The 24,375-nt window shown below is 38.1% G+C and overlaps 1 protein-coding gene across 2 annotated transcripts; it reads right to left on the bottom strand.

Moving 5' to 3' along the window:
• Window positions 1-140: 140 nt before the first annotated feature.
• On the bottom strand, window positions 141-23,124 carry LOC107802513 (uncharacterized). Of its 2 annotated transcripts, XM_075244537.1 has the most exons (8): window positions 22,861-23,124; window positions 14,080-14,229; window positions 13,017-13,193; window positions 2,275-2,363; window positions 2,118-2,182; window positions 1,607-1,709; window positions 586-696; window positions 141-508 (listed from the first exon to the last, which is right to left on the bottom strand). In XM_075244537.1, exons 1-8 carry the CDS (start codon window positions 22,958-22,960, stop codon window positions 383-385), a joined length of 921 nt encoding a protein of 306 aa, XP_075100638.1. In that variant the 5' UTR covers window positions 22,961-23,124; the 3' UTR covers window positions 141-382. The 2 variants fall into 2 exon arrangements, with proteins under 2 accessions (XP_075100638.1, XP_075100639.1); XM_075244538.1 differs by lacking the exon at window positions 14,080-14,229 and having other exon boundaries at window positions 142-508; window positions 22,861-23,123.
• Window positions 23,125-24,375: the final 1,251 nt, after the last annotated feature.

Consider the following 24,375-nt stretch of genomic DNA (forward strand, 5'->3'; position numbering starts at 1 on the left):
AGAAAATTATGTTGGAAGCCGGGAAATTAATGATACGAAGAAGTTAAGGACTCAAGTTCACCCCAATACATCACCGTGAACAAGAAGTCCAAGACTCCACATCTCACTCAAAAAATGCACCACATAGAAGTAAAAGGAAAGATCTATCACAATAAATGCAAGCACACAATTATTTGTTGTAATTATAACATTCACATACATTTCTTTATCTCACATTTGTAACAATCATCCAGATAAATAATTCACAAATCTTCCTCTTGTATAGTTCCAACTCCTCTTCTACTCTCTTGTTCAAGTGCTTGTTATTATATCATGCTTAGTCTATTCTCAAAGTGTCCACAAAGCCAATAACTACAATTATGACGTGAATGATATAGTAGTCTCAAACAGACGCATCAACATAGGATGAGACCATCTTGATGACGTAAACAGGATCTCCCACTTTAATGGTCTTTCTCTTCTCTTGAGAAAGGGAATCTACGCACACTAAATTCTGACCAAAGTAAATCTGCATTCAATGAAATTTTAGCAATTAAATTGTCGTCAAGTGAATGGTGAACACAAGAACTTATATAATTTGCTTACTCGTCCTTGCGGTTTCTTATTTGTTTTTAAGATTTTATCTGAACGAAATTTCATGAGTGTTTCACTTGGCTCGGAACCTGCTTCTGCAGTTTCTTGATTGATTGTGGGAACCTGAAGACCACATGTGAATAGTTAACAAAGAAGATTGAGCGTTTATATACATGATTTAGGATAATTTTTTCCAAAGGCAATTTTAATACCATTGGATCTTCATAAGAACCAAGAGTTTCATACACAAAAAACTACAAAAGGGGCGAACAAAGTGGAATTTCATGCTTCCTACACAGAGAGCCTAGAGTTCATCACTGAGAATTTCAACCTCGAAGTTTGAGACAACAAAGCATTACTTTTGACACAGTTATAAGTTTGCAGCCCCTTTTTCTCCACTGTGTTTCTTTGTTGTAATTGGGATATCATCCAGAAAATGTTTTGATTCTCGCCGGGTGTCCGAGTCTCTTAGAGCCCCGACTAACCCCGGGGGTGCACAGGCCCTCGGCAAGGAGTTTCCCGCAAGTGCACCACAGTTAATTCAAGTTTTACCCAGTCCGATGGCCCCCAGAAATTGTTTGCACCCAGTGGGTTTCGAACTTGAGACCTTGAAAGGGAGCAAACCTCAAGGCTCAAGTCAATTACCACCAGGCCAACCCCTGAGGGATATATCATCCGGAAAATGTTCTGCATGTTTTTGCATATTCGCATGCATATATTAAGTGTGTGTTCGTATTCAAACACTCAGACACAAACATGCTAGGTGACATTCATTAAATCTTTTAGAATTGAAAATCTCCCCAAAGTAATCACCAGTGGTGGACCTAAGTTATGAGGTATGGGTGTTCAAGAACCCATTACTTTTGGATCCAAACATCATTACTTGTATAGAAGAACTAGTAATTCATGCAAATATATTAACTGAGCACCATTCTAGACTAAAAATAGCCGAACACCCATGATTTAAAAGTCCTAGATCCGCCACTGGTAATGGCAATTATATATCAAGACTTAGAGAAAGGATACCATTTACCTTGCAGCGATAACATAACTCCGTGCTACGGAATGTATTTTCGCCTATCTTGATATCCTTCCATAAATCTTCACAAAATGGCTCAGATCCATCAACGAGGATGCTGTATGCATGTTTCCAACAGTTAGAGGTTACAAATTGATGGGAAAACAGAGTACCATTTATGTTGACAACAAAAGAAATGAATGATTGTTTAGGGGATTTACATAAAGATTCATTTACGGAGCTTTTATTCCAAAGAAACCAGTATCATTAGCTTAACAAGTAGACCATGTAGAGGAGTCATGTTGAGGCATTAATTAAGTTCTTGATGATGCTGGCTCAACAACTCTAAGGAAATAGGCTCATATGTTAGGGCTTCAATGTCAAATAAAGATGAAAGAATTAAGCTACTGGATTGACCTCTTTAGTACTTCCAAATAGAAGCTCCTTTGATATAAAATCACTTTATCGGAAGAAAGAATTTAATTACTTCCATTAAAAGGTTGAATAAGAGCAAGAAGATCTGTACTTTGGTCTAAAGCGGTTAATTGACACAGGCTCCTTGAGTTGTTCATTTAATGTATCCAGTGATTTCTGCCGAAGATAAAGGAAACAGGATTAGAAAATAAAAACAAATTGAGAGCATCTTTAGAAAGAAATAATAAGTTAATGATAACTTGTCTAACCTGGGAGATAAGGAGGAAGGGGTACACATCATTAAATTTAATTTTGTACCCAGGGGCATAATTAGGATCGGTAGGTCTAGACTCTGATACTGCATGAGCAAAAAGAAATGAGTGAAATGACTATGGTTGAGCATGCTTTCAGATGCACACATCTTTAAATATACATCCTCCGTTTAAAAAAAAATGTGGCATAGTTTGAGTGGATATGGGGTTTAAGAAAGAAAAATAAGAATGCAGACAAGATGTATAATTTAAAGGAATTGGGCCCAGACTTCTTGGCCCAATATATTTCTGAAACTAAGGATTTAAGTGGGCCCAATACAGAGCCCAGACCAGATCCTTTTAAAGAAGAGATAACAGCACTAAACTTTGAGTCTTTTATGGGAAATCAGATTACTACTTACGCAGAGGAGACCATTGAAGACGAAAATAACAGTGAACCAGAAGAAGAAGAAGAGAAGAAAGAAGACGATGGAGAGAAGGAAAATCAACAAGAGTCTATTCATGGGGATAATTCTATGTCAATTATTGCTGAAACGAAGGGAAGGGAGATGAATCAGAGGATTACAACAACATGCACATGCAATCGAAAGAATCTGATATGTTCGTGATACGTATCTGAATGTAATAACCATAGTTAGTAATCAAGTTAGTAGTTGAGTTAGTAGCTGAGTTAGCAGTTAAAAATCGTTAGTGAAGGTTGTTAGAGAACACGTGCAAGTCATGTGATTTCCAGAAGTTAGTTGTAACTAACTCCGCTTCACGTGGGTTCCTATATAGCTCACAAATCCCTTCTTTGTATTTTCAACGATTGTTGTGAAGAACAATAACCTTTCCTTTTCTCTATTCTCTTAACTCTTTGGGCTTCATCTAGCTCGTGGAATCACTGTTCAAGAGTAGTTCTTCTCATTGCTCTTTAGGTGTTCCTTCTTTTTCAATTTTTATAAAATCTGTTGCATATCATTGGTATCAGAGCTCTGATTCCTTGGCTACGACAATGGGCGATCATAATACAAGAATGGCAGAGTTACGCAAGGACGTTGATAATCTCAAGGGTTCTGTGGATTCTGTAGTTCATACTGTGGCAGAGTTGACTACTTCTGTGGAAGCAAAATTTGCCCAGGCTTTAGAAGAAATTAAGAAGATGATGTTAGGCAATGGGAATAATGATGCACAGAATGGACCAGTAGCAGATAGGGGTGAAGAAGCTCGGAGGATCGAGAAGCTAGAGCTGTTAAACATCAACCTAGAAATTACCAGGTGGATGTGGCCATCTCTAAGTTCGATGGAATTGGATTGAAAGATTGGCTCTATAAGTGTGAGCAGTTCTTTGATGTGGATGGGACTCCTGAAGATTCAAAGGTGAAATTGGCTTCCGGTAAACTTGAAGGTCGAGCTTTGCAATGGCATCAAGGGTTCATGAAGTCGAGGGTTACAAGGGAGTGGCCTCGATGGGGGAGTATGTAGGATGTTTTTATGCCAGATTTGGGGCAGAATTGTTTGATGATCCAATGGGAGATTTCAAGGACTTAAGACAGGTAACAACTGTTCAAGAATACATTGACCTATTCGATGAATTGCTTAATAGAGTAGAATTGCAAGATGAATATGTTGTTAGTTGTTTCATAAGAGGATTGAAACCTGAAATTGGATTGCCCGTTAAAATGTTGAACCCTAGATCTTTAGCCAAAGCCATAAGCCTAGCTAGAATACAAGAACAAACCTTAGAAGTCCAAAAACAAATTTTCCTTTCAACACCTATTTTGCCAAATCCTAGAAATTTCCCTCTAAAATCACCTTCTTCTCACTTTGGACCAAGCCAATCACTCACAAAAACCACCGCCCAGAATTTCCCAAAACACCAACATCCTTACCCTGTTAACCCTAAACCACCCTACAAAAATGCCAAACTTTTGACTCATGCTGAAATGGAGGAGAGGAGAAAGGGGTTATGTTTTAACTGTGATGAGAAGTACACTCCAGGCCACATTTGTAAAAAAAAGGAGGCAGTTCTTTTCGATGGAAGTGGATGAGAGTATTGAACCAGTAGAGTTAGAGGAAGAAGAGATGCTGGATCCTGCAGAATTGCTAACCATGATAGCACAGGGTTTAGAAACTGATCAGGAAGGGTCCATTCTACCTCATGTATCTGTTCATGATATGAATGGTATTCATGACTTTAGGACCATGAGAGTGACAGTCTCTATTAAAGGAAAGGCAGTACATGTGCTTATTGATACTGGTAGCACCCACAACTTCTTGGATCTCAACACTGCCAAGAGATTGAGGTGTGCTCTGACTGCCATCTCACCCATTTGCAGTTTCAGTAGCTGATGGCAATAAGGTACACAGTCACTATGTGTGCAAGAAATTGATATGGAAAATGCAGGGCGTTTCCTTTGATTCAGACATGTTAGTGCTGCCTATTGGAGGGTGTAACATGGTGCTAGGAATTCAGTAGTTAATCACTCTTGGAGATATCCTGTGGAACTTCAGGAAGCTCAAGATGGAGTTCACTATCATGGGCCAAAAGATATCCTTGAGGGGTATCCAGCCTCCTGCTGTTAAACTAATCCAATCTGGTAAGATGGATAAGTTGCTAGCTAAACCTGCAGAGCTATGCATGATATCATTGGGCATCCTAACAGAAGAAACAGCAGAAGGAGATGTCAGCCTGTGCTCCTTGGAATCTCAAATGGAAACTCAAAGTGAACCTGTAGAATTGCAGCTAATACTACAGAAATATGGTGATCTATTTGAAGAGCCCAGCACACTTCCTCCTTCTAGGATGCATGATCACAGAATCACTCTGAAGGAAGGTACCTCTCCAATCAACAAGAGGCCTTATAGGTATCCTACTATTCAGAAGAAAGAAATAGAGAAGATGGTGGATGAGATGTTAACTTCTGGTGTAATCAGACATAGCACCAGTCCTTATTCTTCACCAATTGTAATGGTGAAAAAGAAAGATGGCACTTGGAGGATGTGTGTGGATTACAGGGAATTGAATGATTGCAGAGTGAAGGACAGGTTCCCCATTCCTATCATTGAAGAACTATTAGATGAACTACATGGAGCTAAGTATTTCTCTAAGCTAGACCTCAGATCAGGATGTATGAGCCTGACATTCCAAAAACTGCTTTTAGAACTCACCATGGCCATTATGAGTTCATGGTCATGCCATTTGGCCTAACCAATGCTCCATCAACATTTCAAAGCCTAATGAATCAGATATTTCATGACTTCCTTAGAAAATCAATCTTGGTTTTCTTTGATGATATCCTTATATACAGTGCTAGCTGGGCAGATCATCTGATTCATCTTGAGGAAGCTTTCCAAGTTTTGAGATCCCATGTGCTCTATGTCAAAAAGAGCAAGTGTGCCTTTGGAGTAAAACAAATAGACTACTTAGGCCATATAATCTCTGAAGAAGGAGTTGCCATGGACCATCAGAAGGTAGAAGCAGTAGTGAACTGGCCCCAACCAACTACTCTAAAGAGTTTGAGAGGGTTTTTAGGCCTCACTGGATATTACAGAAGGTTTATAAGGGGGTATGGTACTGTTGCAAGGCCATTACATGACCTGCTGAAACAAGGGAATTTTATCTGGAACTCTGTTGCCACTAAGGCAGTTGAAGAGCTGAAAAGGGCACTTACTACAGCCCCTGTTTTGGCATTACCTGATTTCAACAAGGAGTTTGTAGTGGAAACTGATGCTTCTGGTTCTAAAATTGGAGCTGTGTTAGCTCAAGAGAACAGTCCTATAGCCTTTTTCAGCAAGGGTTTATCAGAGAAAAACAAAGCACTATCAGCCTATGAGAGGGAGTTGCTAGCATTGGTCACTGCAGTCCAAAAATGGAGACCTTATTTACTGGGAAGGCCCTTTGTAATCAAGACTGACCATCACAGCCTCAAGTATCTACTTGAACAGAAGATCACCACTCCTAGCCAACAAAAATGGTTGGTCAAACTATTGGGTTATGATTACACCATATCCTACAAAAAGCGCAAGGACAATATTGCAGCTGATGCTCTTTCTAGGAAGGAGGATTCAATTGAACTATTTAGCTTTTCCGGGGTCTCTTCTGAACTTCTGAAAGCAGTTAAGCTAAGGACAATATTGGAGCTGATGCTCTTTCTAGGAAGGAGGATTCAATTGAACAATTTAGCTTTTCTGGGGTCTCTTCTGAACTTCTGGAAGCAGTTAAGCACAGCTGGACCCAAGATCCAGCACTCCAACAATTGCTCCAAAGACTGCAATCTGGTACTTGTTCTAAACCTCACTACTTGTTTCAAGGTGGCATACTTAGCAGAAAAGGGAGAATGCTGGTAGGTGTTGATCATGAGCTGAGGAAAAGACTACTGTCATTTTATCATGACAGTGCCTTGGGAGGACACTCTGGTATCACTGCTACCCTCAATAGGTTAAAGCAGGACTTCTATTGGAAAAAGATGAAACAGGATGTGTATCAATATGTAAGGGAATGTGATGTTTGTCAAAGATGCAAGGGAGAGAATGTGGCTTACCCAGGGTTATTACAACCTTTACCTATTCCTGCCGGAGTTTGGCAAGATAGCTCTATGGATTTCATAGAAGGGTTGCCTAAAGCTGCAGGTAAAGAGGTCATTTTTGTAGTAGTCGACAGGCTCAGTAAGGCTGCTCATTTTATGGCCCTCAAACACCCTTACACAGCTTTAGAGGCGGCTCAGACTTTCATGGAGGGAGTGTTCAAACATCATGGAATGCCAAGAACTATTGTGTCTGATAGGGACAAGGTATTTACAAGCAGATTTTGGAAAGAATTATTCACGCTGCAAAAAGTCTCACTCTTGACTTCTTCTGCCTACCATCCTCAAACAGATGGTCAAACTGAAGTTGTTAATCGATGTTTGGAATGCTACTTGAGGTGCATGACATTTGACAAACCAAAGGAATGGCCCCGTTGGTTACCTCTTGCAGAATGGTGGTACAACACCACCTTTCACTCAGCCACCAATCTGACACCATATAAAGTTGTTTATGGTCAGAAACCACCTCCTCTACTTCCCTATCAACCCTTTGATTCCCAGTTGGATATGATAGATAAGAGCTTACAGGCAAGGGAGGCAACACTAAGGGCCTTGAAGGCTCACTTGGAGAAAGCTCTACATAGAATGAAAATGCAAGCAGACAAAGACAGAACTGATAGGAGCTATGCAGTAGGAGATTGGGTCTTTATCAAGTTACAGCCGTACAGGCAACTCTCTCTAAAGAGCCATTCCTACCAGAAATTATCTGCCAAATTCTTTGAACCTTTCCAAATCATTGCCAGGGTAGGCCAGGTGGCCTATACTTTAGCTCTACCTCCACACTCCAAGATCCACCCTACATTCCATGTTTCCCTGCTCAAGAAGAAATTAGGAGCTCACACTGCTTTTGTGACACTACCTGTGGTACATTCTGACTCAGGCCATGTACTACTGGAACCTGAGGCAATATTGGATAGGAGGCTGGCCAAGAAGCACGGCAAGGCAATAGCACAAGTCCTTATCAAATGGCTGAATGCTGCTCCAGAGGACAGTACTTGGGAGGATCTGCAGGATTTCAAGCTCAAGTTTCCACCTTTTAATCCTTGAGGACAAGGATCATCTGAAGGGAGGGGTATTGATACGTATGTGAATGTAACAACCATAGTTAGTGGATAATCATAGTTAGTAATCAAGTTAGTAGTTGAGTTAGTAGCTGTTAGCAGTTAAAAATCGTTAGTGAAGGTTGTTAGAGAACACGTGCAAGTCATGTGATTTCCAGAAGTTAGTTGTAACTAACTCTGCTTCACGTGGGTTCCTATATAGCTCACAAATCCCTTCTCTGTATTTTCAACGATTGTTGTGAAGATCAATAACCTTTCCTTTTCTCTATTCTCTCAACTCTTTGGGCTTCATCTAGCTCATGGAATCACTGTTCAAGAGTAGTTCTTCTCGTTGCTCTTTAGGTGTTCCTTCTTTTTCGATTTTTATAAAATCTGTTGCGTATCAGTTCGTGGACTAGGCAATTGAAGAAGCAATTCCTCTAAATCTCCAAAGCCTAGATGTAGAAGAGGATCTAGAATTTGAGGCATCGATTTGGGTATATCAGAATATCCTCAGATTGAGCAAAGAGTTTGGGGTGGATTTTAATGGGTGTGAGAGAGAAGCATTGGAGCTTTCATGAAAATTGACAACAAAAGGCAAGTAAATAAAGGGAAAGAAGTTACACATGTGACATAGACTCCAAAAAAAGGGGTTTCAAAGAGCCGAAAGGTTTAGATATTGGGAGTAATTTCAAGAGTAATGGAACCAGAAGCAGGGGGGATGCATTATTAGTCATGACCAATGATAGCGAACACTGTATCATGGCATGTTAGGGGACTCAATAGAGTTAGAAAAAGGAGGCTGATTAAAAGTATGATATTCAGTTGGAATTTTTTGTTTCCAAGAATCTAAAATAGAAGGGGGATATCAGGGAGATACTAAAAGAATTATGGGATAATAGATGGGTGAAATTTGCACAACTAGAAGCTAGTGGGACTAGAGGGAGTATTATAGTTATGTGGGATGGTAGAATCTGGAAGGGGGAAGTTTGTTGCTTGGGAGCACATTCAATTACTTGTAAATTTCCTGGTAAGACACAGGAATACACATGGCATCTTTCAGTTGTGTATGCTCCTAATGACAGGAGAGAAAGGGAAGAAGTTTGGTGGGAGTTGGCAGGCGCTAAAGGTCTCTTTAGTGGGCCTTGGGTGGTATGTGGGGACCTCAATACTGTGAGGTTCCTATCAGAGAAGAAGAATTGCATCAGAATCACAAGAGCTATGAATGAGTTCTCTAAATTTATTGAAGACATGGAACGGGTAGACATCCAACTATCAGGAGGTGTACATGGAGAAAAGGTGACAGGCATGAAATAGCAACTAGATTGGATAGGTTCTTGATTTTTGCTTACTAGAATGAAGATTTTAGAAATATAAAACAATCAGTGCTTCATAGAGATACTTCTGATCATTCCCCACTGATGCTTCAATGTGGTAATTGGGATCCAGTCAAATCCTTCTTTAAGTTTGAAAATTGGTGGCTACAGACTGAAGGCTTCAAAGGTGGAATAAAAGAATGGTGGAACTCTTTTGCTTGTGAAGGAAGGCCTGATTTCATTCTAGCTTTTAAACTTAAAGCATTTAAGGTAAAGCTTAAAGAATGGAGCAAAACTCTCCAAGGTAATTTAGCATTGCAGAAAGCAAGTATTCTCATACTTGCAGAACTGGAAGAGATACATGATCAAAGGAGTCTGACTGAGAAGGAAATATATACAAAAACTGCCTTGTTTATGGAATTTAAGGAGATTGCAAAACAAGAAGAGGTGGCGTAGAGGCAGAGATCTAGGGCCCTTTGGTTGAAAGAGGGAGATAGGAACATTAAATTCTTCCACAGAAGAGCTAATGCTCACAGAGATACAACAATATTGATCAGTTGATAGTAGAAGGGTAATCTTCGCAGAATCTTGAAGATATCAAGAGAGAGGTTATCAAATATTACCAAAACCTCTGCACAGAAGAAGATGGGTGGAGGTCACTAGGTGCTATCAGAAACAGTCACATGATTACACCAGAAGACAACTTAATGCTTCAGAGTCCTTTTGGAGTACATGAGATATGGGATAGTGTAAAAGCATATGCTGAAGACAAAACACCTGACCCAGATGGATTTTCAATGGCCTTTTTCATTAATTACCGAGAAGTGGTAGCTGTTATCCAAAACTTTTATGACCAGGGAATATTTGAAAAGAGCTTTAATGCAACTTTTGTGGCATTGATTCCTAAGAAGGTGGGGCCCAAAGAATTGAGAAATTTCAGGCCTATCAGTTTGATAGGCAGCATATACAAAATTATATCCAAATTATTAACTGAGAGGCTCAAGAAGGTGGTGAACAAATTGGTGGATACTTAACAGATGGTATTCATAAGAGACAGGCAGATAATGGATGCCATCTTAATTGCCAATAAATGCAGTGATACAAGGAAAATAAGCAAGAAACCTGGGATACTATGTAAGCTGGACATAGAGAAAGCATATGACCATCTGAACTGAAATTTTCTATTAGAAACTCTTAGGAAAATGGGCTTTGGTGGAAGTTGGATTAACTGGATAAAATTCTGCATCACTACTGTGAGATTTTCAGTCCTCATAAATGGGCACCAACTATTGTTTTCCTTCTCGGGGGGTTTGAAATAGGGGGATCCCCTATCTTCTTTCCTATTTATTATTGCTATGGAGGGATTGAATGATATGTTGAAAAGAGCTCATACAAACAAGTGGATAAGGGGCTTCAAGGTGAATTGCAGGGCTAATAGCAATATGATGATTTCCCACCTTCAGGTTGCTGACACCCTTGTGTTTTGTGAAGCTGATAGAGAACAACTGAAAGTATTAAGGGTGATTTTCATTTTTTTTGAAGCCACATCTGGACTACACATAAACTGGCATAAAAGTTTCATCTATCCTGTCAATGAGGTAATGGAGATACAAAATCTTGTTGATATCCTTGATGGAAAAGTAGGTGAATTGTCTACTGTATATTTGGGGATGCCATTGGGAGCCAAGAGTAAGTCAAAAGGAATTTGGAATGGTGTACTGGAGAAATGTGAAAAGAAGTTAGCAAATTAGAAGAATCAATATCTATCTATGGGAGGTATACTAATTCTGATCAACTTTGTACTTGATGCCATGCCTACTTATATGATGTCTCTATTCCCGATTCCCGCAGATGTAGTGAAGAGAATTGATGCATTAAGAAGGAATTTCTTATGGGAAGGCAATAGTGAGAAGAAGAAAATCCATTTGGTTAAATGGACTTCTCTTACAACTAGCAAGAAAGCAGGGGGAATGGGAATAAAAAACCTGAGAGTTCAGAATCATAGTTTGATGATGAGGTGGTTATGAAAATTTGCTGCAGATGAACAATCACCGTGGAGAGAGGTAGTTAGGGAGAAGTATGGTATGGAAGGAAAATGGACAACCAAACTTGTGAGAAGTCCATATGGTGACAGTTTGTGGAAGTCAATAAGGAATTTGTGGCCAAAAATCGTTATAGAGTCAAAATTCAAAGTAGGAAATGGTATGAAGATTTCCTTCTGGGAAGAGAATTGGCTAGGCCAAGGACCCTTGAAGCTACTTTTTCTTGACATATATATTTTGAATCAACAACAACAAGCAACATTAGATGAGGCATGGACAAGTCAAGGTTGGAATCTAACCTTCAGAAGACTACTAAATGACTAGGAGATTGGCAGAGTAATAGATTTCTACAATACTTTGGAGATATTCAGTAGAATCAATATTACTCAAGATCACATGATATGGCAAGGGAATAGGCATGGGGAGTTTTCTATTAAGTGTGCTTATCAGGAATTCAACCTTTCTAATAATCAGGTTGGATGTTGGTCATGAAAGATGATATGGAAAGTAAAAATTCCCTACAAAGTTGCGTGCTTTACATGGTTATTAGCAAAAGACGCGGTTCTAACACAAGATAATTTAATCAAGAGAGGTTACCACTTGTGCTCTAGATGTTACTTATGTGGAGAGGAGGCAGAGACAATTAGTCATCTCTTTTTGCATTGCAAGTTGACTGTAGAATTATGGAGAATTTTCATCAACTTAAGGAGAATTGTATGGGCAATGCCCAGAAGAATACTTGAAGTTCTAGCTTTCTAGAATAAAGAGGGTAATCTTTCTAGGCATAAAGAGAGATGGAGAATTGTCCCAGCCTGCATATGGTGGACAATCGGGGAAGAGAGAAATTAGAGATGCTTTGAAGACAAGTTAAGAAATATCCAGAAGAGGAAGATGAAATGTCTGGCTCTTTTCTATTTTTGGTGTAAAGAAAAGTTTTTAGAGGATCATGAATCCATTTTTGATGTTCTAGAATCCTTGTGAGAAGACCAAGGATTATAAGTGTTTTCTTTTTATGCACTCCCTTTTGTAATTATAGGTGAATTCACAATTTTAGTTAAGTCTATCCTAATATACAAATATGTTACAAAAAAAAAGGTTTTCGTAATTTGTGATCTTAAACATGTCATGCGATTTCTATGGCCATAAAAGCATGTCACTGAAGGTAAAATAGGAAGTTTAAAGTTAAATTGTTTCCAAATATACAAAAATCTCATTCTTTTTTGAACGGACTAATAAGGAAATACTGTCAAATGAGATGGAAGAATATAACTGATTATTCAAGAACAAGCTTTTAAAAAGATATAATTGGACTATGGAGTCAGCGACAATAAAGTAGTTTCAGAGACCATACGTATTTTGCGAGATTGTTATATTCTAGATTACATCCAGGCTTCCCAATACATCAATCTCTAAACCGTATGATTCTCTTTTTGGGATTCCTCTGTTAAACCCCCTTCCCCTTCTATACCCGGGAGGAAGGAATTAGAGGTAGTTGAAGCCGCGTTGAATACAAGCATTAGAAGAGATATATAAAAGATATATAAATAGAAAGCAAATACTGCCGTCCAGTGTTTAAAGAAATGGACACTGTTGGTAATATTACATTGATCTTTTATTTGTCTGGGTTGAAGCTTCTAATGTTAAATGTTCAAAAGCAGTTCAAGGGTAAACGTGATACAATGAAGTTACAAACTACACACTAATTTTGGTGGATTACTAAGGGAAATTTATAAGCAGAAGTAACAAAACCATCAATATGGCCAGACAGAAGTATACCTTCATTGAAACGTACGAGACGACTAGGTTTCCCTAGATAGTTGGAGAACCATTTTGATGCTTCATCTCCTTCATCCAAAGCAGAGCCAGACCATTCCCACACTGAGACACCATTTGCTACTTCAGATGGCTCAACCAGTGGGACTTTAAGCACATCCATACCAGGGGCCTTTATCACTGTCAGGAAAAGGTGAACTACTGATACTAGTGAAGTTTCACATTTTTGCAGGTAAAATTGCCTCACTTTTGGAGTTTGGACAATGCCTCAAAAGAAATGATGAAGATTGAGAACTGCAAAGCTTCTTTCTATTATTGTTTTTATTTAAGTATCACCAAAAGCAAAGCAACTTGCATGGGATTGACGCATAGTAGTTGTTGTATCAGGAAATGAAAAGCGATTGAAATAACCAGTTAAAGGGTACAATGCAAAAGATGCAAACAAAATAAGAAACTTCACTTGTCTTCTCAGTTCTGCATTCAGAATATATTATTTTCATTAGAGGGGATATAACATGATAACTTTCCGTTGCCTGCGTCCACAACTTTTAGTACAAATAAATAACTTTTGGCCTCATTAAAGACCGAGTAAAGAAGTGGTCTTCCATGGCTGAATTTCCAAATTCAAAAGAAAAGAAGAAAATTATCAATTAGAACCGATTTCATCAACACTAGAGAAAGAACAAGAAAGTATGAACTAACTGTTATAGACTTAGAGTTGACAATGTGATGTATCTCATACTCAACTAATATTCTTCCCTGTTCAATGACCAGATCAAAAACGGTACTATATAATTGACTGAACACAACAAATTCAGGAGCTCCTCTGCTTCTGCTTCTGCATTCTTCTTTCATACTTTTTCGCTGCTCTCCCCATATTCACAACATTTTGGCTTGCTCCTTTTAACGGCATTGAGATTTGAAAGGAAGAAAGGATTTTTTCCTATTATCACGAACTACTGATAATTTTTCCAATTTGGGAGTAAATTTCCTCATAATCACACACAGAGATAATGGAGCAAAGGCAAGAGAAAACAAGGATCATAAAATTAATTCTCTCGCTAACCTAAAAATGAGCTTGGATTGGGTTCCCAGCCCTCTAATAATGCCTCCTTCGGAAGTTCAACCTCAACTAGAGCAAGCGATGGCTCTACTCTTTGAGTACATGCTCTGCCTTTGGAGTTTACAACTATCCACTGCCGATCCCATCGAAATCCTGAGTACAACAAAGCACAAGAAGTGATTGTTGAGTTCAAGCGCCATTGAATTTGAAAGTGATCAAATTAACTAAGAAATTAATAAGAATTATTTGCGTACTATATATTTAAAGCTGAAAATGTTGGTTTATGTTTAGTTAACAATGGCATGCTGAAAATGTTGGTTTATGTTTAGTCAACAATGGCATGCCAATTGGAAGAGTTGGTGGAAAGAGTTGGTGGAAAGAGTTGGTGTGGATGCTAGGAGGAAACTTCCTCTTTTGATGTCACCCATGACATCAAGAGGAGGTCTTTACCTCTATAAATAGATGCACTCCTTCACTTGTAGAAATCATCCGAAAATAATACAATACATTGTAGTGAGTAGAGAGTTAAGAGAGAAATTCTCTTAAGTGTAATTGGGAAATCTCCCATTCCTTTGTTAATATTAAAAGGGCAATTGTTCTCTGGTGGACGTAGGATTATTTTGATCCGAACCACGTTAAATCTTGTGTTCTTTCTTTTACGTTTCCGCTAACAATTGGTATCAGAGCGACAGGATTCTTTAACGATCCAAGGAGAAAGAACAAGCAAATATGAGTTCCATGAAGTTTGAAATTGATAGATTCAATGGACGCAACTTCAATATCTGGAAGATCCAGATGATGGCGTTACTGCGGAGGGAAGGTTCAATCCATGCTATTGACGGAAAGTATCCTACGGATATATCAGCTCCCGACAAGGAGAAGATTGAAGGGGATGCATTGAGTGCAATCCAACTATCCCTTGCACCTAACGTGCTTTGTGAAGTGAGTACGGGTACCGAAGAGACGGCCAAACAGTTGTGGGAAAAGCTAGAAGGGCTATACCAAGACCGATCAGTGACAACAAGAATGTTGTTACAACGGCGTCTTCACACATTTAAGATGGGGTCAGGTACTTCGTTACAAGATCATTTAGATGCGTTTAATAAACTTGTCATGGACTTACAGATTGCAGGAATTAAAAGGGAGGAGGAGACGCTTGCATGTGCTTTGCTATTTTCATTGACTTCAGGATATCGTGATATTGAGAATTCAATGATGTATAGCAAGGAGCCTATCAAGCTTGAGCAAGTGCGGCAGGCACTTAACTCTAGTGATGTGCGGAGGCACATTGAAGGAGATAGAGATGACCAGGCAAGTGGCCTCTTTGTAAGAGGCCGGACTAGCCAACAGGGAAAGACCAAATCAAAGCACAGATCAAAGTCTCGTGTGAACAAGAAGAATACAGAGTGTTGGGGTTGTGGCAAGAAGGGGCACTTTGAACGAGATTGTCCAATGTCAAAGTCCAAGGAAAAGGCGAGTGCATCTACAGTTGAACAGGTACATAATTTTGATAATGATTATGTACTAACAACATCGTGTAATAATAATAGTAGTTATGAAAACAAATGGGTGTTAGACTCTGCTTGTACTCTGCATATGACGTTCCGAAAAGACTGGTTTAGCAGCTACGAGAAAAGTGGAGGAACCGTAGTAATGGGCAATAATGCAACTTGTGCAATAGTTGGCATTGGCTCAGTTCGGGTTCGCTGCCATGATGGAATCGTGAGGACTATTACACAAGTCCGTCATGTTCCTGATCTGAAGAAGAATTTGATCTCCTTGGGTACTCTGGATGAACAAGGCTACAGGTACATGAGCGAAGCAGGAACTATGAAGGTGACTAAAGGTTCTTTAGTCATGCTGAAAGGCAAGCTGGAGAACGGCCTTTACACATTGGCCGGAAGCACCATTGTTGGCTCTGCAAATGCATCTACAGTGCAGTTATCTAATGATGACAAGGCAAGACTATGGCACATGAGACTGGGTCATATGAGCGCACGTGGACTGGAGATGTTGAGCAATCGTAAACTTTTGGAAGGTGAGAAGATCAGCACGCTTGACTTCTGTGAGCACTGCGTTCTAGGGAAGCAGAAGAAGGTCAGCTTCAGCACTGGCAAACACAAGACAAGAGGAGTGCTAGACTACATCCATTCAGATTTATGGGGTCCTTCTAAACTTCCATCGAAGGGCGGAAAGAGGTATCTTCTCATTTTTATTGATGATTTCTCACAAAAGGTTTGGGTGTATTTTTTGAAGGCAAAAAGTGATGTTTTTGAAGCATTTAAAGAGTGGAAGATTTTGGTTGAAAATCAAATGGAGCGGAAAATCAAGTATCTTCGCACAGAAAATGGCTTGGAGTTTTGCAATGAAGAGTTTAATGAATTCTGCAAGGTTCATGGGATCTCAAGACATAGGACTGTCAGGCATACCCCACAGCAGAATGGAGTTGCCGAGAGAATGAACAGAACTCTTCTTGAAAAGGCTCGTTGTATGCTCCTACAAGCCAAAATGTCCAAAGTATTTTGGGCTGAAGCAGTTCACACTGCTGCTCATATTGTCAATTGATCTCCAGCATCGGCAACTGACTTTAAGACTCCGAATGAGGTATGGTCAGGTGAACCCTCTAACTATTCATACTTACGAGTATTTGGGTGTCCAGCTTATTATCACGTTAATGAAGGAAAGCTTGAACCAAGGGCTAAGAAGGCCATATTCGTAGGGTATGTGGATGGAGTAAAAGGGTACAAACTTTGGTGTTTGTCTTTACTCAAATTTATAGTTAGTAGAGATGTCACCTTCGATGAATCCTCTATACTTGATCCCCGTAAAGTTTCCGTGGAGTTTTCAGGAAACAAGAACAACGAGCAGGTGGAGCTTCCGGTGGAGCTTGCCAAGGAAAAGGATCAAGAGACTCAGGTTAAAGATGAGTCAGAAGATGTAGGCGTTGAAGAACTTGCTGTCAATGAACCATACACAATTGCGAAGGGGAGGGAGAAGAGGCAGACACGAGAACCGGAACGCCTTATAAATCAAGCAAACTTGATTGCATATGCGTTCGTAGCTGCACAAGAAGAGATTAAAGATCTGGAGCCCTCCTCGTATATTGAAGCAACTTCTTGCAAGGATGCCGCACAATGGCGGTTAGCCATGACTGAAGAGATGGAGTCTCTTCACAAGAATCAGACATGGGTCTTAGTGAAAAGACAAAAGGGAAGAGGACAGTTGGATGCAAGTGGGTCTACCGAAAGAAAGAGGGAATTCCTGAAGTGGAAGATGCTAGGTTCAAGGCGAGATTGGTTGCAAAAGGTTTCAGCCAAAAGGAGGGAATTGACTACAATGAGATTTTCTCTCCGGTCGTGAAGCATAGCTCAATTCGCGTGCTACTAGCATTGGTTGCACAATTTGACTTGGAGCTTCAACAGCTTGATGTCAAAACTGCTTTCTTACACGGTGATCTAGAAGAGACAATCTATATGGATCAACCTGAAGGTTTCCTAGCTGAGGGAAAAGAAGATCACGTATGCCAACTAAAGAAGTCTTTGTATGGTTTGAAGCAATCCCCTAGACAGTGGTACAAGAGGTTTGATGCATTCATGACTACACATGAATTCTCAAGGAGTGCATTTGATAGTTGTGTGTATCACAAGAAGATGTCTGGTAACTCAATGATTTATTTACTGTTGTATGTTGATGATATGCTTATTGCTGCTAACAACATTACAGAGATAAATGCTTTGAAGAAACTATTGAGTAAGGAATTTGACATGAAGGATTTAGGAGCTGCAAAGAAAATCCTTGGTATGAAGATTTCAAGAGAAGACGATGTTGTACATCTTTCTCAGAAGAGGTATATTGAAAGGGTTCTCGAGAGATTCAATATGCAAACGTGCAAGCCCTGTAAGTACACCATTAGCTCCTCATTTTAAACTTTCAGAGTCACAAATGCCTCAGTCCGAGGATGAGGTGGAGCATATGTCAAAGATTCCTTATGCCAGTGCAGTTGGTAGTATTATGTATGCTATGGTATGCACACGTCCAGATATTGCTCAATCTGTAAGTGTGGTAAGTAGATACATGTCCAACCCAGGAAAGAGGCATTGGGAAGCTGTCAAGTGGATATTGAGATATCTCAAAGGAGCTTCTGGTGTTGGTCTTACCTTTCGAAAAAGTGGTACAGGTATTTCAATTCTCGGTTATGTGGATTCTGACTATGCAGGAGATCTTGACAGAAGAAGGTCCACAACTGGATACATCTTTACCCTCGTTGGCAGTGCCGTCAGTTGGAAGTCGACTTTGAAGTCGATTGTCGCTTTGTCTACGACAGAAGCAGAATACATGGCAGCAGCGGAGGCGGTAAAGGAAGCTATCTGGTTGAAAAGTTTAGTAGCGGAATTGAGTTTGGTTCAGCTGGAATCAACTCTTAGATGTGATAGTCAGAGTGTTATTCATCTAATGAAAAATCAGAGATTTCATGAGCGCACTAAACACATTGATGTCAGATTTCATTTTATTCGAGATGTTATTGATGAGGGAACTATCAAGGTCGTGAAGGTTATCACAGACGATAATGCTGCAGACATGTTGACCAAGATAGTCCCGCTCGCTAAGTTTGCACACTGCAAGAACTTGGCGGGGGTGTGCATCAACTGATGCAACTCCGAAGAGAACAGTTGCTAGGTGGAGATGGTATGTTCAACAATGGTTTGATTCTTCTTGTTTCTTACAACGGGGTTGCCCAGTAAGCTTAGAAGTTTTGGCCAGAGTTGTTCACACGCTCGAAACGCAAACCAAGGTGGAGATTGAAAATGTTGGTTTATGTTTAGTTAACAATGGCATGCTGAAAATGTTGGTTTATGTTTAGTCAACAATGGCATGCCAATTGGAAGAGTTGGTGGAAAGAGTTGGTGTGGATGCTAGGAGGAAGCTTCCTCCTTTGATGTCACCCATGACATCAAGAGGAGGTCTTTACCTCTATAAATAGATGCACTCCTTCACTTGTAGAAATCATCCCAAAATAATACAATACATTGTAGTGAGTAGAGAGTTAAGAGAGAAATTCTCTTAAGTGTAATTGGGAAATCTCCCCTTCCTTTGTTAATATTAAAAGGGCAATTGTTCTCTGGTGGACGTAGGATTATTTTGATCCGAACCACGTTAAATCTTGTGTTCTTTCTTTTACGTTTCCGCTAACAAAAGCATTGGGTTATAATATCTCACTAACATTTTCTTCTAAAATTCAATTTCTGCAAAATGTGCTAAATGACTGTTATAAAGACATGCCACCAAACATATGCAGTAACTCATTACATACCAGCGTACAGATTCTATGATCTTGCACATACGCCTCTATATTGGTAAATGTTATACTACACAACAATGCAGTTGCCTTGTAACTACCACAAGACTATGTTTTTGCTCTTTAGGGGGGTCTTGAAACTTTTTGTACTCTCTTAGCACAATCACAATTTTTGTGATAAGGGTTACTTTATTTTATTTACAAAATATGTTACCTTCTCAAAAAAAAAAAAAAAAAAAAAAAAAAGATACAGAACAATGCAGTCACTACATGATAATATCTTTTATTTTTCTTCTATTGGTAAGTACAGGTTGAGACAATAGGTTAACTAAATAGTCAATCAATTCGAAGATTATTAAGCATTGCTGATGCACACCAAAATCTAAGACAGTTTAGGCAAATTGAGAACTCAAACCTTGATACAAACTTAAGTGGAAAATGAACAGACCTACTCATATCATATATATATATATATATATATATATATATATATATATATATATATTATACTAAAAGTAGGAACACTTTAAATGTCAAACTTGAATTACCAAATTACCCATTAAAACTTGAGTGACAAGTTTTGCCCTTTTCTAAAACACTATTCCTAATTTCCTATTATAGTTTTGTGCCAAAAAGTAAATTACCTTCAACGAATCATAAATGTGTACTACAGTCTACAATAAACCAAGTAAATGAAAAGACAATTCCGTAAAGATAGGTACAATGAACTGAGTAAATCATCATAAAGTTGTAACTGCTGCACCCTTCTAATTTCTTGATAAAGTTGTACTATTACAGTCTTTCATTTCCTTAGACTTTTTTCCATGCAATCTCTCTAAAATCAGGTACTATTTCTTTTCTGTTACTTTTAGGAGTGTTTTGCTAATGCCATACCTTTTTTCTTTCATTTATTCGTTCTTTCCAGCCATTTTTTTATACAGCTGTTGGTAAGTGTATTCTTAATTGATTATGTTATATGTAATTTACTCAAACAATCTGTAACTTTCCTTTTTAATTTTCAATGAGTCTTTCATTTAGTGAGTTATTTTCTTTTTCTATGTTCACTTTTTTCTCTTTTCTAGATGCTGAGTATTTTTGTCTATTTTATTGAACATTACGTGTTTACTCTTGGAAAAGGAGAAGCTTCAACACTAACGATGATAAAACTAGCTAAACTACAGGTAGCAACACATATATTTTTGTCAAATATATGTTATCTTTGATTTTCTCCTATCGGTTTTTCCTGCTGTAATAGATCTTCAGTTTCCTCTTATTAGAATTCACTCCTTATTTTTTCTTTGTTTTCTGGCCTTCAAAATGATTGTTGAAGGTGCAGACTTAAAATGGAGACAAATGGTGTTATTTTTTTTTTTCAAAATCCATTTTTTTTAAACATTGATTTTATTTGGATTTGAACCCCACGAGAAATTAGATTAGGTGTTCCACGTTCCTTTGATATTGTATATTGACGTCTTAAATATACAAAGACGAAATACCTCCAAAAGCTTTGCGTTTACATCTCTCTCAAGGCTCTTTTTTCTTTTATACTACTTATGCCCTATATTGATGGATTAGTCTAAGTGTCACATAACAATTCTGTTGGTTTGTGTGTATATGTATATATCATATCCAACTAACTAAATTTATCTGTTCAAATTCGTAGTTTGAACAATATCTAATCATTTTTGTATCCAACAATCAAGGTTGATCTTATCTTTTTCCCTTTTCAATTTAGTGCAACTTATCACACACATATTTAATATTATTTACATTTTTTTTTAAAGTATACTCATCAACATGGGATACACGTGCAACGCACGCGTCCAGAAACTAGTTTATAGAAAATAGAGGAAGCCTCAGTTAAAGACCTCCCAAGTAGTTCACAGTCGCTCCTTTTTGTCCAAAGTTTAGAGTTGCTCGTTATTTATCAAAATATTTGTTGATGGATTTGACTTTTAAATAACTTTGTTTCTTTTTTTTTCAATTTTTTTTTTTGAACGTTTTAACATTAGTAGATGACAGGGGTTATCATAGTATGGCTTTCTCTTCACAATTTACGTACCCCATGTCTAGTTGGTGACAACTGAACTACAATACGAGAAGATCTACTATGGAGCCAGATATATTGTTCATACATTTAGGTTGAAAAGCGCAGTTCCTGATGGGCTTCAAATTAACCTAGGCAGGGATCGATATCCTGAGTATCAAGCAACAGTAGGACAGCTAAAATTTCAGCAATTTCACATGGGATCAGAAAAGGCTGAAATGCATAGACATATGCTATTTTCAGCATGCTGCAAAGGCTTAGCCCATTAGTTCTACCGACAATAGCCAAACATAGAAGCTTCTGCAAACTGAATCTCCAAAGAGCGAAACGGCTATTTTGCAGCCAAAAAAGAAAGAAAGCCAAGAGAGAGAGATGCCCCATTTAACCTTTTGTATCTTTATTAAAGTAAGGTTCCTCTTCTTCATATTTAGCATCAAGAAAGTGCCGGTTAAATATAAAGAAGGTACAAAAATATTCTCTATTAGCTATGTATGTAGGGAACTAACAAAAATAGCAAAATGTCTAAATTATTTACAAAGATCTCCTACACCCTTCAAAACATAGATTGATCCCTCTCTCTAGATTCTCCTTCTCTACCAATTGCAAAAAGATTGCTTCAAGGTCTTAGGCATCACTGATTTGACTTCACATACGTCCAAAAATATACTCCAAAATTCTGTTGCTAAAGGACAATGCAGAAACAAATGTTCTGCATCTTCCAATTTCTTTTCACACATAAAGCATCCACTACATATGTGAACCCCATTCTCATCAAATTTATCTAGTGTAAGGCAGGCTTCCTGTACCAAAATCCACACTAAGTATGCAACTTTAGGAAGTAAATCATTTGCTATTGTCAATCCTTACTGTTGCAACTTGGAAGTCTGTTGCAAACTGTATCACAACATCAGCTATTCTTAAGGACTCTGCCACTTCCGTTGACAATTAACTTGTCGAGCTACACTCTTTTAGCCCAGTTACTCCGTTATGACACTTCCATAATAATATCAATCGCCTAATCTGTCATACTTTCAATACGAACAACTAACCTGTCATACTTCGATTAGAGGGGTTATACAAATTTGGGCTAATATTGACAGAACGAGAGATATTTAAAGTTTACTAAGCCGTCATCTTTTCCCGATCGAGGGTTCAAGTTGGATGAGTGTTTACGCTCTATATCAGCAAATCTAGTGTTGTAACTGTAAAATGGTGAAATGAGAGGGCTTATTGTAACAGAAAGCAGTCGTCTATTGCACATTGGTTAGGAATCAGTTCTCAATTTCAGTTGGCCAATCACTCTTACCAACTTCATATGATCGTATCCCCAATTATCTAAGAATTCCAACTTGCAAAAAAAAAAAAAAAAAAAAGTTACTAAAACCTAAATCTTTACATCTATAAGGATGCAAAATTAAACAAGAGCTAAGTAATTTCATACCAGTAGAAGAAAGGGCAGCTTCAGAAACAGAAATACCACGGCATGATTTCACTGGGTATATGAATATTGATTTAACTTGTGCACTTCTTACTTCTGCCATATCAACAAAGAAAACAACTACTCTCTCTTTCTTCACTCTTCACTTAATAAATGAATTTTCTCCCTTAGCAACGTGTTCTGGTCCATTTATCCTATCACTATTGTGGGCCAAACCATTTTCAGCTGATATGGCTCCTTCTCAGCTCCTTTGGCTTCATTCCTTTGAGATTTTTTAATCTTTTTTTGGGTCTTCTAAATCAAGTGAAATGGACCTCTTTTATTACTATACTAGTATGGTTTGGACAATATTAGAGTTGAAATGAAAAAAGAATTTTCATGTTAATATCATAATGTTTGTTAAAGTTAAAATTGTATTTCAACATACCTTTATAAGAATTAAAGGTTCATAAGTAACACTTACAAACCATTATTTGTATAGATTGGTAATCATTGACTAAGTTGTGACACCGTGGTGTTGTTTTTTAGGAGTGTTTGACCAATGTTATTTCTTATCTTTGAGGGTAGGTCTATTTTGGTGCCTCAAATGTAAGTCCGAGCATATTTAGTCCCTTAAGTATCCTAAAGTGGATGATGATCTTTAGTCTCACTAACATGATGTGTTCAAAAACTAACGGTGTTACCCAAATTATCACTTTAATTCCTCATTTTAAGATAATGTTTTCTAAAATTTTGACATTGAAAATATCCTCTTTTGTGCCAGTTTCAATGAGAAAATGATATTGTATAACCGTTGTAAAAATAATAGCCGAAAAAATGATAAAATCTATATATATATTAAAGGTGCTCCACTTTAGCATACTTAAGGGACTAATAGCCCATTTGGCCAAGCTGCAAAAATCAGTTTATTTTAATAAGTGCTTTTTTTCAAAAGTGTTTTTCTCAAAAGTACTTTTAATGAGAAGCAGCTTGTGTTTGGCTAATTAGTTTGAAAAGCAATTTTGAGCAGCAATTAGTATTTGGCCAAGCTTTAAAAAACTGCTTCTAAGTGTATTTTTCTCAAAAGTGCTTCTCAAAAAAGTGCTTTTGGAGAGAAACTACTTTTTTCTGCTTCTCCTCAAAAGCATTTTTTTCCTTACAAAAGCTTTGATCAAACACCTCAATTTTTGGTCAAAAGTGCTTTTGGCCAAAAAAACACTTGGCCAAAAATAAGCTTGGCCAAAAGTGCTTTTGGCCAAAAAAAAAACATTTTTGGCCAAAAATAAGCTTGGTCAAACAGGCTATAAATATGCTCAGGATCATATTTTAAAGACCAAAATAGACCTACCTCAAAGATAAGGGACAATATTGGCCAAAAACTCTATTTTTTAGATTTGGACTTACAGTATGTAAAATCTTACTAAACTAGCATATCGTACAATTCTGACATATTATTCTAGATTCGTGAGTACAATTCTAGATTCCACCAATTGTCTGGTGTTTGATACTTGACTTGGACTAATTCATACTCGTGTGGCA

The sequence above is a fragment of the Nicotiana tabacum genome, chromosome 22, assembly GCF_000715075.1.
Source record: "Nicotiana tabacum cultivar K326 chromosome 22, ASM71507v2, whole genome shotgun sequence".
Lineage (NCBI taxonomy): Eukaryota > Viridiplantae > Streptophyta > Magnoliopsida > Solanales > Solanaceae > Nicotiana > Nicotiana tabacum.